This window comes from Cavia porcellus, unplaced genomic scaffold (assembly GCF_034190915.1).
Source record: "Cavia porcellus strain 051 isolate PalLab524CR breed Dunkin Hartley unplaced genomic scaffold, mCavPor4.1 scaffold_21, whole genome shotgun sequence".
Lineage (NCBI taxonomy): Eukaryota > Metazoa > Chordata > Mammalia > Rodentia > Caviidae > Cavia > Cavia porcellus.
In genome coordinates this window covers 17617974-17633103 of record NW_026947504.1, presented here as the reverse complement: position 1 = coordinate 17633103, position 15130 = coordinate 17617974, and the positions used below count along the sequence as shown (strand labels likewise).

The 15130-nt window shown below is 38.4% G+C and overlaps 1 protein-coding gene across 3 annotated transcripts in view; it reads left to right on the top strand.

Annotated features, from left to right (window-relative positions):
* The first annotated feature begins 3985 nt into the window (after positions 1-3985).
* The window catches only part of Dctn4 (dynactin subunit 4), a 30399-nt gene continuing 19254 nt past the window's right edge, over positions 3986-15130 (top strand). For 2 of the 3 annotated variants that reach the window (XM_003477359.5, XM_003477360.5), the window contains exons 1-4: positions 3986-4184; positions 6703-6773; positions 8879-9057; positions 13574-13617. In XM_003477359.5, the coding sequence (XP_003477407.1) occupies positions 4050-4184; positions 6703-6773; positions 8879-9057; positions 13574-13617 (429 nt within the window). In that variant the 5' untranslated portion in view covers positions 3986-4049. The remainder of the gene's footprint in view (positions 4185-6702; positions 6774-8878; positions 9058-13573; positions 13618-15130) is intronic. The other variant, XM_063232399.1, reaches the window with a different exon arrangement.

The window sequence follows — 15130 nt, the reverse complement described above, 5'->3', positions numbered from 1 at the left end:
AAAATGAAGGCAATCCAGCGTATAAATTGCTCTCACAGGACACAGTTATGGGACAGTGGTAAACATGGCCAACTCCCTCTTCGTAAAGTTAGAAAAGATTTCGCAGAGCAAAGATGAGTTGGCAGACAGATAAAAAGATTATTCTTGGGGCTGGGGATTTAGCTCAGCGGCATAAGCACCTGCCTTGCAAGCAGGCAGTTGTGAGTTCGATCCCCAGTACCGATTAAAAAAAAAAAAGATCATTCTTGGCTGACAGAAGTGCATGTACAGGGTATTGAAGGCATAAAGGAAACTACACATTCTCACAGTGCATCAGCAAAAGTCAGGCCTTGAGTAGTGTGATGTGTTTGGAAGCTGAGATTGAAACGGCACGCAGTGCCTGTCCTACATCCCAAAAACTGGAGCTTTTATCCAGCAGATAATGGAGTCACTGAAAGATGACAAGAAACGCCCAAAAAAGGATCAAGATCACAATATGGGGTCTAGAAAGACCACTCTGGCTCAGTGTAGAAAGCAAATTAAGTTACACTGGGGAAGCTGCAGTTAGCGTAAGAGAAAAAAAGTACCACTCTGAGTCAAGGCAGTGGTTGTGAGAATAGAGGCAGCTATTCATTCAGAAGGTAGAATCAGAAGAAACAAGCCACCCAAGAAGGTGCCAAATTTTTGTCTGAGGCAAGTAAAGGCACAGCTACCATGGGAGAGGCTGGGGGCGGGGGTGGAGGGAGCCTCTCAAAGTTCAGTCCACCGAAAGGGTTTCTCAGAACGAGGGGCATGCCTGCAGCCCTTTGCCACAGTTACATTTGGGAAACTGGGCTTTTGCTAAGTCCACCACGGCATTTCCTGGGTGGGGCTTCCAGCCCGGCCAGATGGGTGTCGAGACAGTGGCTTTTTCTTTCCCTTCTGTTCACTTACCATGACTTTTAGATGAGTTTGCAGATGTGACACAGGAAACCCTACCTATGATTAATGCCGTTTTCAAGCCGGAAGCCAAGAGTGGGGAAAGCAGCCCTGGCACGCGGCCAGCCTCGGTGAGAGCATTTCTGCAGAACTCCAAAGCTGCTGTGAGATTTCATTCTGCCAAAGTCTAACTCCCAGTTTTTTCTGCTATTACTGTGAATTATTTTTGAGAAAAATGAAACCATTCTGGGTTTTTCATATTTTTTCATATTTCATTTCTTAGATGAACCTAGGATTTCATAGCTTATAAAGTGCTTTCACAGCCATGAGGACTTTTTTTCCACCAAGATAGGGATATTCTCCCTATGAAACCAGATCTGTAAATGTAAATGGCTTTATTAAAAGCCCTTAGCTAGAAAGTGCCAAAACCATTCACCCAGATCTGATAAACAAAACAACAGGAAAATGGAAGGCTTGTACATTTATGGTAAGCATGTAAATTGTTCCTGCTTGGTCAATATTTATTAAATATGGTTTGGTTACCTTTTGGTTCCACAGTTTAACTTCTGGTTCTCTTTTTTGTTTTTTGAGACAGAGTAGGCCAGGCTGGCCTTGAAAGTTTCAATCCTCCTGCCTCAGCCCAACTTTTGAGCCTCTGTTTTAAACTGAGCTCACCCTGGAAAGCAGAAGTTAAAATAAAAACTTGCAGGCAGGGAGCCAATTTGCAGCTCAAAGATGGGAAGAATGAAAAGGCAATTACATTACCAAGCTAGACACCATGTTATGCAACAAGAGTGTGTTCCTGCTGCAATAAAGAAAAGCCAGACATTTATTCACAGGATCTCACCTTACATTGGTCAAAGGTCAATACACAAAATGTTAACTTTTTTTTTTTGGTATCAGGGATCAAATTCACAACCTCATGCTTGCCAAGCAGGCATTTATGCTGTTGAGCTAAATCCCCAGCCCCTTGTTAATTCTCATACTTCCAGGTTTCTCCAGTGAATTCCGAGAGATGTTCCCAAAATGCTTAACTGCTTACTAAAAATAAAAAGATTAGGGGAGGTACTGGGAGCTAGATAGCACTGGAGCATAGATCTCCAAAGTCATGCATAATTTCAGCATCTGGTGTCTAGGGCTCTATAGTTATGGAATTAGGGAGAATAGGTTCCAGACCCTTCCAGACCCTTGACAATGGGGAGAGGAACCTGGCAAAAGATTAAAAAAATGTGTTTTAGTTCTCTGCCATACTCAATAACACAAGGTTCACAAAATATCTGACATCCTGCTGGACAGTGCGCTCAATGGCTAGAGGACAGCAGAGACCATTCTCAGTTTCAAGACCAAAGACAGAAAGTTAAATAATTACCAAAAATCAGTACTTTTCCAATTGAGTGGACATAGCATTCATCTGAAACTTGCTACAAATTTAAACTAGTGGGTCCCACCCCCTAAATTTCAATTGGAATGTGGAGAGCTACATTTATAAGCCTACATTTGCCTGCATTAAGGTAATTCTATGTAGGCAATCCTGAACCACACCTGAGAAACACTGCTCTCACCCTAAATCCTGAGCCCTGTGAAGGGAAAATGTATCTCATTTATCCCTGGCTACCTCTCTGATACATATCACAACACAGGGGCCAGAAAACTGCCCACTGAGTTATTCAAAACTCGTCCTCCAAAGAGCTTCTATTTCACAGGGGTCAGGTAAAATCTGTGGTCTCTGCACCTTCAGAGTTCTAGAACTTCATTTTTATTTGGGCAGATATATCCAGGAAAGGATTCACAATCAGAAACTCAGTAGAAGCTAAGGGGTAAACCACAAAGTAAAGAGCTTATTCACATGAAGTAATTACAAATCAATTGGCTAATAATATATTTTCTTCTAACGAAGTCCACTATAAAAGTAAATTACTACCAGGCTGTTGTTTGGTAAACATGAAGTCTAAGTAAATGTAACTTGAAGAATTTTAGGCTTAAATTGTTACTATGCAACACAAGTTATGAATATATACATATATATGTAAATATGGAAGCACTGAATAACCTAAAAAGCACTATATAAATGTAAGGTATTATTAACATTATAATATCAGAAAATATACTGGAGGCATTATATCCAGCATACATAACCTCTGGAGTAAGAAACAGGGATCTAACTTTATTCATAACGTTACACAAATTATTGCATTTCCCTGAGCCTGTTTCCTGCCCAGTAAAATAGAACTAATGATATGCCTGTCCTTGTTCTGCGAGAAATAAATGAGACTATGCAAAGTCTTGACACAGTATCCTGCGTTTAATTCGTTCTCAATATTTTATTAGTTTTCAGGCCCGTTCTGCTGACAAGCTCTAATATCAGACAGACTACTGTAATATTGTAATACTTACTAGTTACACAGCGTGAGTATAATGAGAAAAACACAAACACGGTGGCTGGAAGCATCGGGCAGTCTCTGCGACGCATTTTAGGTGGTCATCTTACCTATCTAAGCCTTAGTTTTCACAGCGTAGACAGTGCCTGCCAACACTGCTCATTTGTTGATTTCCTTTTTTTCATTCACCGTTACTTATTAAATGCCCACAACACAGAGCTAATTTTATCTACTCAAAACCTGGAAATGCAGATAGAGCTTACTGTCTTAAAGGTTTCAAAAGAGATAACGGAAGCGAAGTTTATTATGGATCTCTGGAAAGACTGACAGAAAAAAGCGCTAGTGTAACTCCGCTCGCCCGTCCCCTCGGAAGCTAGGACTTTGTGACCTTCCAGCTGTCTGCTGAATATCTCACTGACAGTGAAGACAGGGGAAAGTCATAAAGAAACAAAAGAGTAACCCTCCTTTATAGACGAAGAAAAGCTGAACAATGAACCCGTCTGGATTTGACTTGCGGGAGTGGACTTAAACACATAATAAACGCCTGCGCAGAAAGCCGAAACTCACAGAAAGGCAAAAGACGCCTAAGAGTGGAGGGGAGGAGAACTTCTCACTGCGCATGCGCAATTGGATTTTCAACCGACGTAAATCCCTATTGGGTCGGAAACCTGACGTACTCTACGTACAAACGTAAGGACGGCGGTGGAGAAAAAAAACCTACGCGTGTTCTGTCACGTGAGCAGCGGGAGGGTGGTTGGCTCCTCCCTCCCCAAAATGGCGTCCTTGCTGCAATCCGAGCGAGTTCTCTATCTAGTCCAGGGAGAAAAGAAGGTTCGGGCCCCGCTCTCACAGCTCTACTTCTGCCGCTACTGTAGCGAGTTGCGGTCGCTGGAATGTGTGTCTCACGAGGTAATGTAGTCGTCTGTGGGAGGACTGTTGGGGGGGGGTTTCATCCTAGTCACCGCTAGTGGGAGGAAGTTCCCTGGGTAGAGGGCGGGCAGTTTTTCCTAGTTTACCGATTGGCTTTTCCTGCTGTCACTCAGCTTTGCTTGCGATTTAATTTGCTTATGACCTGTCATTTGGAAAGGAAGTCCGGGTGGGGTAAAACGAGTCTTGTTTCTCTAGGGCCCTATGCTTGGACAAATTTGACTCAGAGCCTTGCTGTCTCTTGATGGACTGGGGAGAAGGCTGGGAATGCTTAGTTAAGGCCACTTGGGTGAGCTAACCCGTTGTTCCAGAATGGAGAGGAGAGGAGCAGGCATTCCTGTTCATGGCCTTACCCCCTTGGAAAGTTCTGCCGGTTTGGCCAGAAACCGGCCCATCATCAAACTGCTTGCCCTGATTCCTGTCTCAGGCCAAGATCTACAGCAAGGAAGAGATATGGGTGGGGCGAGTTAAGTGAAAAACGTTTAAAATATAGTCTGTGGTGGAAACTCAAAGAGTTATATTTACGATGCTTTTAAGGGTACCTATGCCATTCTTTTTTTTTTTTTTTTTTTTTTTTTTTTTTGTCCTTTTCCTTTTTATCGGTACCGGGGATCAAACTCACGACTGCCTGCTTGCAAGGCAGGCGCTTATGCCGCTGAGCTAAATCCCCAGTCCCCAGCCTATGCCATTCTTCACAGACACAAGTGGTAGTTGGAATAGGATCACAGTCAGAAAAAAATAACACCCCCCAAACTTGCACAGCATTCTACGTGAGTTGTTTATTCAGTAAGCTTTGGGGATTAAAAGATGGGTAAAACAAAACTTGCTATTGGATAATTCAGGTAAAGAAAAACTTGTTAGGAACATTTATTCATACATGTGCTTTACATAATCTTCAGACCAGTGCAAGTGGATGCTTTAAGTTAGAAACAGATAACATGTTTGCTGCAGGCCACATAGTAATTTAAGAGTGGGTGGTAAGATCAGGACTTAAACTTAGCCTGACGTAGAGAATTGTACACAAGATCCCGCAACTGTTAAAATGCATATTGAAAGTCCTATAGTATAGACCATTTTACACATTAATAATTATTTTATTGGAGAGACTTCTAGACAAAGCAGTTAATACAAGAAAATCAATGCCGTATTTTTGTATGTCATATATATGATTTTTCTTATATTCTCTTATTATCAGCTTGTGTACATTGCGTTGGCATCACTTAAATGTTTCCCTGTTCCAGCCCCACCCCAGCACTCACTAGATCATATTTCCTATGGTTGGCACTAGGAAACTCAGTCTTCATGATCTCTAAGTGTCTCTTCAGCTAGACAGTGGTGGCAAACCTATAGCACACGTCCCACAGCAAGCTATTTGTTATCATTGATACCTCTACAAGGTTCCTCTCATCACTAAGCATACTTGAGATGCAGAAACCATGAGAGTTTGGAAAAGGGTGAGGCAGTGCATGAAGCTCTAATGGAGAATCTGAATCTGAAGCTGCACGCGAAGGGACAAGCAGAATTTGAATGGGGGTCAAGGAGGCGTGAATTGTATTTTGCCTTTTTGTATGTGTCAGTGTGAATGTAGTTAGCAGTACTGTTTTATATTAAGTAGCAACTTTATTGATGTTTACAAATTGGTCCTGTTTGTAGATGTTGATAAAAGATACGGTTCCTATCATAGTGTTTATGTTCAAGTGAATGTCATTCCCTCTCTTAGTGTGCTATAATTGTTAAATAGGATCCACATGCATTGAAGAAAATTATGCAGACTTTTAAAAATACAATAAATTTAATTTTTAAACTGTGATACAAGACTCTCCTGTAGTTTAATATTGCCTTTAAAAATCTCTTAACTGGTTGGTTATAGTTGACTTTGTAAATACTAATTTTTGCTTAATAAATGTTACTTAAATGATGAGAAAACTTACTTTTAAAAACCTCATTTAACAATTAAAGGGATGGCCCAGTTTGCCAGTGAATAAAACAGAGCTAGAGAGGATATTTGATCACAGCAATACAGTTGGATTAAACTATCTGTTTGTTAGGTTATCATGACATACTTCATTTAGAAACTTTCAATTATTGTTATAGACAGCTTTTTTCACACCTAACACAAATCATAACGAAAGGGAACAGAAAATAATCAGAACGGAAAAAATATAAGGGCTTTAAAAAACCCAGAGAGTTAAAAGGAAAAAAAAAAAAGGTTAATCCCAACACTCGGGAGGCTGAGACAGGAGGATCACCATGAGTTCGAGGCCAGCTGGACTATATGGTAAGTTCAAGACCTGCCTGAATTACATAGCAAGACCCTGTCTAAAAAAAAAGAGAGAGAGAGAGAAAGAGACAGGTGAGTAAAGAAACCTGAGCAGTCCAGGTTTTTTCTTCAGATCACTGACTTCTTACTTGCTGAATTATAACATTTTAAAGTTTGTTATTTGATATTTATATGAACTAAGTTTAGTTTTTCTTTTTCTGATTTTTTATTTACTACTAGGTGGACTCCCATTATTGTCCCAGTTGCTTAGAAAATATGCCATCAGCTGAAGCCAAACTAAAAAAGAATAGGTAAGAATAGAACCATTTATTCTGTTTTCTTCAACTATTTTTAAAATATCTAGTAAGAGCCAGGGGTTTAGCTCAGCAGCACAAGTATCTGCCTGGTCATGAGTATGATTCCTGACACACACACACAAAAAAAATCTAGGAAATTAGTTTTCTTTTTTAAACAGTTCCCCCCCCCACATTTTTTAGTATCACCATGGCCTATAATGAAATGTCCTTTTGTTCTATTTTAGAGTAGTTTTATACTTAAGAATTATTTTTGAAGATAGTATAGAGAGTTCTCACACCCAGTCTCATATTGTGTGTCTCCTTAGATTTTGCTTGGCTATGATTATTAGAATATCTTTGATTTTCACAATCTTGAAAGTTTGGACCAGTTGGGGTCTGTGTGATGTTTTCCTCATGTTACTGGAGATATATATTGAGGAGAAGGACCACAGAAGAAAAAGTGCCATCTCTCATCACATTGCATCAAGGATAAATACTGTCAGTATGATTTATCACTGTGGAAGTTAACCTGGACTAGAGTGAGCTAGCATTTGTCTTGTTTCCCTACCCTAATGCTATTCCTCCTCCCCACCACTGTACTGTACTATCTAAAAAGAAAATCACCATCACAGCCCACACCTGAAAGGTAAAGAGAGTTAGGCTTCCCTCCCGTTAAAAGCTGTCTGCATAACTATTTAGGCTTTCCTTGCATGCAAGATCCAGTTCTTTATTTTTTATTTTATTTACTTAAAAAGACTATGGACTTGGGGCTGGGGATTTAGCTCAGCGGCATAAGCACCTGCCTTGCAAGCAGGCAGTCTTGAGTTCGATCCCTGGTATCCATAAAAATGAAAAAGACCAAAAACAATAAAAAAATAAAAAAGACTATGGACTCATGACTATTTATACTTTGAGTTATGATTCCATAGAGAGAGAAATTTTTCCCCTGAATATGTTCAAGATGTGGCCATGGAGAGTTCTTTCATTTAGCTTGTGTATCCCTTCTACATACCCCTCTCATTGGGCTAGAGAGAATATTCTCCTGTTCCATAGTGTTAGTGCCTTCCTACTAGTACTTCAGAGTATTACAAGCTCAGCTTGTGTGTTTTTCTGCCTCAGAATTAACTGTTTCTGAAAGGAGCCTTGCTTCCTTTTATTGGAGATTCTGCTAGAGGTGCCCAACACTACTGAATGCCTTTTGGTCTTTACTTTGATATGAGAGTCCTTTTGCTACCAGTACATTCCTGTACTTCTTGGGTGTGAGCCACTGTTTTCTTTCCTCCCTCAGGAAAAAGCCTGTGATAATGAGATTCTGTTTTGTATGCTTTCCACATGTTAATTTTAACATTTAACCCTCAAAATATATCTATGAGGTAGATACTATTATCCTTCCTTGAGAAAAATATCCAGATAGCAAAATATCACAAGTAATGGAAGTAGGGCAAGACAGCATATGCAATCTTGTGGTAGAAGAGTTAAAAGCAAGAGGGCACAAGGACCCTTAAAGAGAAATGTTGGCTGACAGCAGGAAGAGTGGTGGCTAAGATGACATCTGAAAGCCATGTCACTGTGCTGCTTCTGAACTGCTGCAGTCTGGTAGCATTGTCTGGAATCTGTTTCAGATTTCTGGCACAGCAGGTAAGCAGTTACTTACCAAATCTAGTTTCACAGCTTCTTTCATTGATTCTGTTTTTCATTATAAAATTGATTTGTCCTCTAAAGAACTAAGCTGTGACATTTATATTTTTCTTAGAAACATTCTTGATCTCTGTGAAACATAAAGAATCTAGAATAGTAAACACCACCTGATAACAATGACTTCTTTGCAATAAGATTGGGTCACTCTCGTTCTTTATGGACTACAGTGATGATTCCATATTTTTAAAAATAATAAACATATAAGAGATTCAAAATGTTGAAACTGACAAGAAGCCCCTGACAAATATTTTTTTTTTCTTGAGAAACACTTGTTTATATTTGTTCTCTTAAATCTTTGACTTCTGGAACAATAGTCTAGCTGCATTAAAGAAAATAATTATACAGACTATAATTATACAGTAGCAGTACTTGCCTGATAGATATTGTTGAATGAGTGAATGGCTGTGTTTGTGCTGTTATAGATGCGCCAATTGCTTTGACTGTCCTGGCTGCATGCACACCCTCTCCACTCGGGCAACAAGCATCTCCACACAGCTTCCAGATGACCCAGCCAAAACCACCATGAAGAAAGCCTACTACTTGGCCTGTGGATTTTGTCGCTGGACATCTAGAGATGTGGGCATGGCAGACAAATCCGTAGGTAAGTAGGGGGAACTTGAACATGAGATGTGCAACTGTTAGAGTGTGATTGTTCGTAGCCAATTATTTCTGTAACCAGTTGGGGTAATAGGAGCTAAATGTGTTGTTGTTTTCTATTTGCCCCTATCCTATACATCATGGAGCACGATATTTCTTCTGAGACAATCTAATATTATTTAGTTTTCTTAGGAGTTGGTGAATTAGCATTACAGATAGTGTTCTACTTTCATAGAATCAGACTGTTTATTTTTTTGTTGTCATTTTGGTTTGGTTTGGTTGTTTTGGTGATTTTTGTTTTTTGTGTTTTTTTGGTAGCAGGGATTGAACTCACGACCTGGTACTTGGCAAGCAGGCACTTATGCCACTGAGCTAAACCCCTGGCCCTGAATCAGACTATTTTTAAAAAATGAATATTCCCAATGCTGAAACACAACATGGACAAAATTAAAAGACAAAAGTTACAAACTAAAAAAAATAGACTAAAGATTAATAACCAAAACTGAGGAACCCTTGTAAATCAATTAGTAAGGGAAAAAACTCAGGAAAACAGGGAAGAATTATGAGCAGCAACTCTCATAACAGAATAAAAATGCATATATGCACGAAGTTATGTTCAAACTCAGTCATGATAAGGCATATTAAAGCTTCATATCTTTGGAAAAATTTTTTAAATCTGATTAGTTGTAAATCTGACTGACTATAACTGAAGAAAGCAGTTTGGCATATATTAAAATTTTAAATTGCTTTTATCCTTCGGCCCAGAAGTTCCACGTTCAGCTCTATATTAGAATATCCTAGAGCATCCAAACATGCAACTAGCAAATATACGTGTGTGTGTGTGTGTGTGTGTGTGTGTACTTGTACACAGAGTCCAGTAAAAGAATGTGTATGTGGGGCCAGGGATTTAGTTCAGCATAAGCACCTTCTTGGCAAACGCAAGGCTGTGAGTTCAATCCCCAGTACCAAAAAAAAAAAAAAAAAAAAATATGTACACACACTTCAGGAAAAGAAAAACTTGTATAAATGTTTTAATACTAAATTTATTGAGACAGGAAATAAATATGAATGAAATTTTTTTCAATTTAACTGTTTTTAAAATTATAGATCCTTGATTCTATGATGTTTGCATTTGATTACAATACCTGAGCTCTTAATTATTCTTCTTACTTTGTATATTGAGTTGGTAAAATAAAATACATGCTTTAAAAAAATTAAACAACTATATCTTAGGTCTTTAAAAATGCTTGCTGGTGGGTCAGTATCACCTGAAATTTCATTTAATTTTTTCTGGGTGTGCTGAGGATCAAACTCAGGGCCCTGGAAACGTTAGGCAAGCACTCTGCCCCTGAACTACTCCCACAGTCCTTGTAATTTATATTAGAAAAATTGTATAACGTCTTTTTAGATTACCACTAAACATTTACATTTGTTTTGTTTTATTTTGTCTTGTTTCGCATATTTTAACATCAGTGTGGCAGGTAATTTAGAATTTGTCAAAGAGTTTCAAGTTTAATGTCAAAAACAACCTCAAAGTGGCATGATAAGACTCAGGAAAAATATGTTTTTATTTATTTTCCTTTTATCTACTAAAAGAAACAAAGCCCAGAAAACGAGATAAATGTCTCAGTTTGGTCCTTTGTAAGTAGATGTTTTAATGCCTTTTGGAGAATTTATGATTATCAGAACTTAAAAAACTTGTGATGGCTTCTGGAAACCTATCTTTTCTGGGGCATTTTCCCTTCCCCTCACCTCTAAGATATCTTGACAAAGATAATTCACTTCACTTCCTCCATAATGAATCTTAGGAAGTCCTGAAACTACTTTAGTTAAAGCTCTTTGCTTACGTGCGTGTCCATAATGTGCAGAAAAAAATGTCATGTGATCATGGTCAGTCTCCCAAATTGCCATGTAGAATAAATTACCAACTCTGAAGATACAGTTAGATAAAATATGCAGACTTAAAAATATGCTTCAGAATTACCTTAAGGCAGTCTTAAAATTTTCATTCGGTAAAACTTGGGAATGAATCCTCACTCCCCTTTGCAGTCAGTGCCCCCCCACCCTCCTGTATTGAAAGATGTTATTTAAGCCATTAAAGATGTTTTAATTATATAAACAATATATTTATGTACTTATCACCCAGCTTAAGAATTAAAATACAACCAATACAGTTTCAAGCCCTCACGTAGCCTTCCTCCTACTATACCCCTTTTTCTGTCTGACCCAGCCCCCCGTACTGAATTTAATGTACTGATGTCCATGCGTGTCTTTGTACTTCTCCACATCTGTATGTAGCCTCCAGGAATGTTCAGTGTTAAGCAACTGGTAGCATACTGAATATTATCTTGCTATCAGTTTTCTTTCAACATTGTTTCCCATTCATAGTGGGTCAGGCATGGCTCACCACAGTATACTTAATCAGCAGCCACGCCTGGCTTCTTTGTCTTTTGTTTTGTTTTGTTTCTCGGTAAAACTTGGGAATGAATCCTCACTCCCCTGTGCCGTCAGTGCCCCCCACCCTCCTGCTCCTGCCCCTTCACTACACTGACAGATTTTCTGTCACTGTAATTTTTACCTTTAGAACTTTATGTAATTGGAGTCTTGTAACACATTGTCCTTTTTTGTGTAGCTTCTTTCTTTTTAGGATGATTTTACATTTCATCCATGTTTTTGCTTTACTTTGTTTTTATTGTTTCTTTTGTGTGACTATTTCATGATTTGTTTGGGCATGTGGGTTAATTTTTAATTTAAAACTTAAATATATAAAACTGCTGTGAACATTTACCTATGAATTTTATATAAATACGTTTTTTCTTAAGGAAATATCTAGGAGTAGAATTTGTAGGCCATAGGATAAATGTATGTTTAACTTAACTAGAAGCTGCCAAACAATTTTTTTTCTTTTCTTTTCTTTTTTTTTTTTTTTTTTTTGTGGTACCCAGGATGGAACTCATGACCTCACACTTGCCAGGCAGGCGCTTATACCGCTGAGCTAAATCCCTGGCCCTTGCCAAACAATTTTTAAAGTGACTCTTTTGGAGTTTTAATGAGAATAATAGGAAAATTCTAATCCTTTGGCAACCCTTAATGTTTCAGTCTTTCATTTTGACCTTCCTGCACTTGTATGATAGTGGTTGTGGCTTTATATTTGTGACAAAGTGTCTAATCTTTTGCCCATTTTTTAACTGTTTATTATTTTTGGATCTTCTCATTGAGTTGGAATAGTTCTGTATTTGGGATGTAAGTCCTTTGTGGCATATTTTTAAAATTTTTTTTTTAGTCTTTAACTTGCCTTTTCATTTTCCAAACAGTATCTGTTGAAGAACGCAAGTTTTCAATTTTGGTGAAATTCATTTTATCAGTTTTATAGTTTGTGCTTTGTGTGTGTTGTTGAGCAAACATCAGGCTAACACAGGGTCATTAGGATTTACCCCTGGATCTTCTTCTAAATGTGATAGAGTTTTAGATCAAGTCTGTTGTCCATTTCAGAGTGAGTTTTGCATATGTTGTGAGATATGGATGGAGGGGGTTTTTTCCAATGTAGATATCCAGTGTTGCAGCATCATGTGTTGAAAGTTTTCATTATGATTTTAGTTTCAACCCTCTTGAATAATCTTTCCTTTGATTATTAATGCCAAGTGTTAATTCTGTAAAAAATTACCTAGGGTCACAGAACATAGGACCCTTGGCAAACTTTTTAGGTACTGAGTGCCCAAACTGTAACCCAAAGCCCACTCATTTGTCCCAAAGTGCCACCACTGCAATTAACCCTGAGTACTGAGTTATTAGTTTAGAAAAAATAACTGTTACCTGACACTCGGCTGCCGAGGTGACATGGCTTATGTAGTGACAAAGAAGGTTCTGTGTGCCCTGCCACATGGCATGTTATAGGTTCGCCACCACTGAGGTAGCATTTATATAGTGTTGCAGATAAGAATAGGCGCGCCTCCCGGGTATTGAGGCACATACCTGTAAAACCCAGCACTCAGGAGGCAGCTGGATCACTATGAGCTTGAGGCCAACCTGGGCTATATAGTAAGTTCAAGACCAGCCTGAACTGCATAGTGAGATCCTGTCACCAAAAAACAAGAACAAAAGCCAAAAGAATAGGGGCCGTGGAGTCAAACTGCTTGTTTAAGTTTGACTCCTAAGTCTACCATTTATACTCCATGCATTTTGGGGCAGGTTATTTAGCAGCTGTAAGCCTCAGTTGTTCATAAGTTCCTACAAAAATAGAAAACAATATTAATAATTTTCAAGTGCCCAATATAGAGACCATGCGTACACTGGTGGTGGAAGTAATCATGATCAGTATCACCATCATCATACTTAAAGAAAAAATGTTATTTTGAATATGCTGATCTATAGAATTTCTATTATATTTTTCTTGGAAATTCTATGATTTTATGTTTTCAACGGTTTTTTGTGTGTGTGTTCGGCCTACAGATGACCTGTTTTTATGAAAATAAGGTGATCAAATTATGAAAAGTCTTATTTAATGTTCCATTATTTTCTAGCTAGTGGTGGTTGGCAAGAACCAGAAAATCCTCACACACAACGGGTAAGTAAAGGATCATATGACAGAGAGGATAAAATAAGATATTGTAAAACACTGAGGTTCCTCCAATTTGTCAGTGGATGTAAGCTATACCTAGAAATCCAGAATGTGTGTTTTTTTATCTGTTACACATAGAAAGTGTTTCTCATTATTTTGGGTTGGATGGAGTTGGGTTGGGTTTGGTATGATTTGATTTTTTGAGACAAAGCCAACTATGTAGTCAAGGCCAGCCTGGAACTCATGGTGATCCCCCTGCATCTGCCCCCAGAGTGCTGGGATTATAGGCATGGACCACCATGACCAGTGTAGAAGGTTTCTCCTGGTAAGATATTAAATCACATTATCATATCTTTGCCATTGACTTAATAGAAAAATCTTGGTATAGCTTTTTCCTATATTTGAATTATATGTTAAAAAAAGGAAAGAAAAGAATTTTTGTTTTTCACACACTGATGAATTAAGGTTCCATTTGTTCACAAATACTCTCAAATACACACATGTAGACATTTCAACCCTGGAATCACTAAGATATAGAAAGTACTGTTGAACTCAGTAATAATTGCTTATAGAATCATGACTTGAGTATCTTTTAGTTCATAATTAAATTGATCTCTGCAATATGTTCTGTAGCCAATTGTTTACTCTTTACTTGAACTAGAATACGAGAAAGATGAACTGTTTTAGAGCCAAAGAATGTACTATCAGAGTGCAGAGAAATTAACAGTTACCAAGGACATCAGCAAAAATTAGAAATACTGAGAATATCCTGGGTAAGAGTAGGGAAAAATGGGTTTTCTCGTATATACTATAGTATTAATGTAGGTTGGTACAGATTTCTTGAACTACTTCCAGGACTCTTATCTTCAGAAATAACTTGCAATTTATTCATGCGTGTGTGTCCACGTGCACACACACACACGTGAAACATTTATCAAGTACTTAACTAAAGGCTAAGGACTATGGTGAACAAATTTGCTACTGTTATAGAGGTTAAGTCTAATGGGAAAAATGAGAACCTTCAGATTTTAAAAAAACCTATGCTAACAGTCTTAATTATTTTTTACTCATCGCTGAGACAAAATACCTGATGCCCAAAGCTGGGAAAGGAAAGGTTTATTTCTTATAGTTTTTGGAGGTTTCAGTCCATACTCAGTTGGCTCCAAGGCAGGGTGGCATGAAGGTTTCTGGTGGCTGCAAACAGCAAGGTGGAAATGGCCAAGAGAGAGAGAGACAGGCCTTCTTCCTGCCATTACATTGCATGCTGGCTCCACCCTTATAGACAATGAACCAATCACAAATGCATAATGCAAACACCTGAGGCCTGGGGGCCAACAACATAAATCATGACACTAACTAATATGAAGGATGATAAATAATGCTATGTAAATATTTCTTAGAGTATTTCAACTAGTTAGGGCCACATCTGAGAGCAGCAGGAGCAGGAGGAAAAGAATTCAAGGCAGGGAACTGGCATATGCAAAGAGTTTGTAATTGCACAAATTAAAAGCATGTTTTG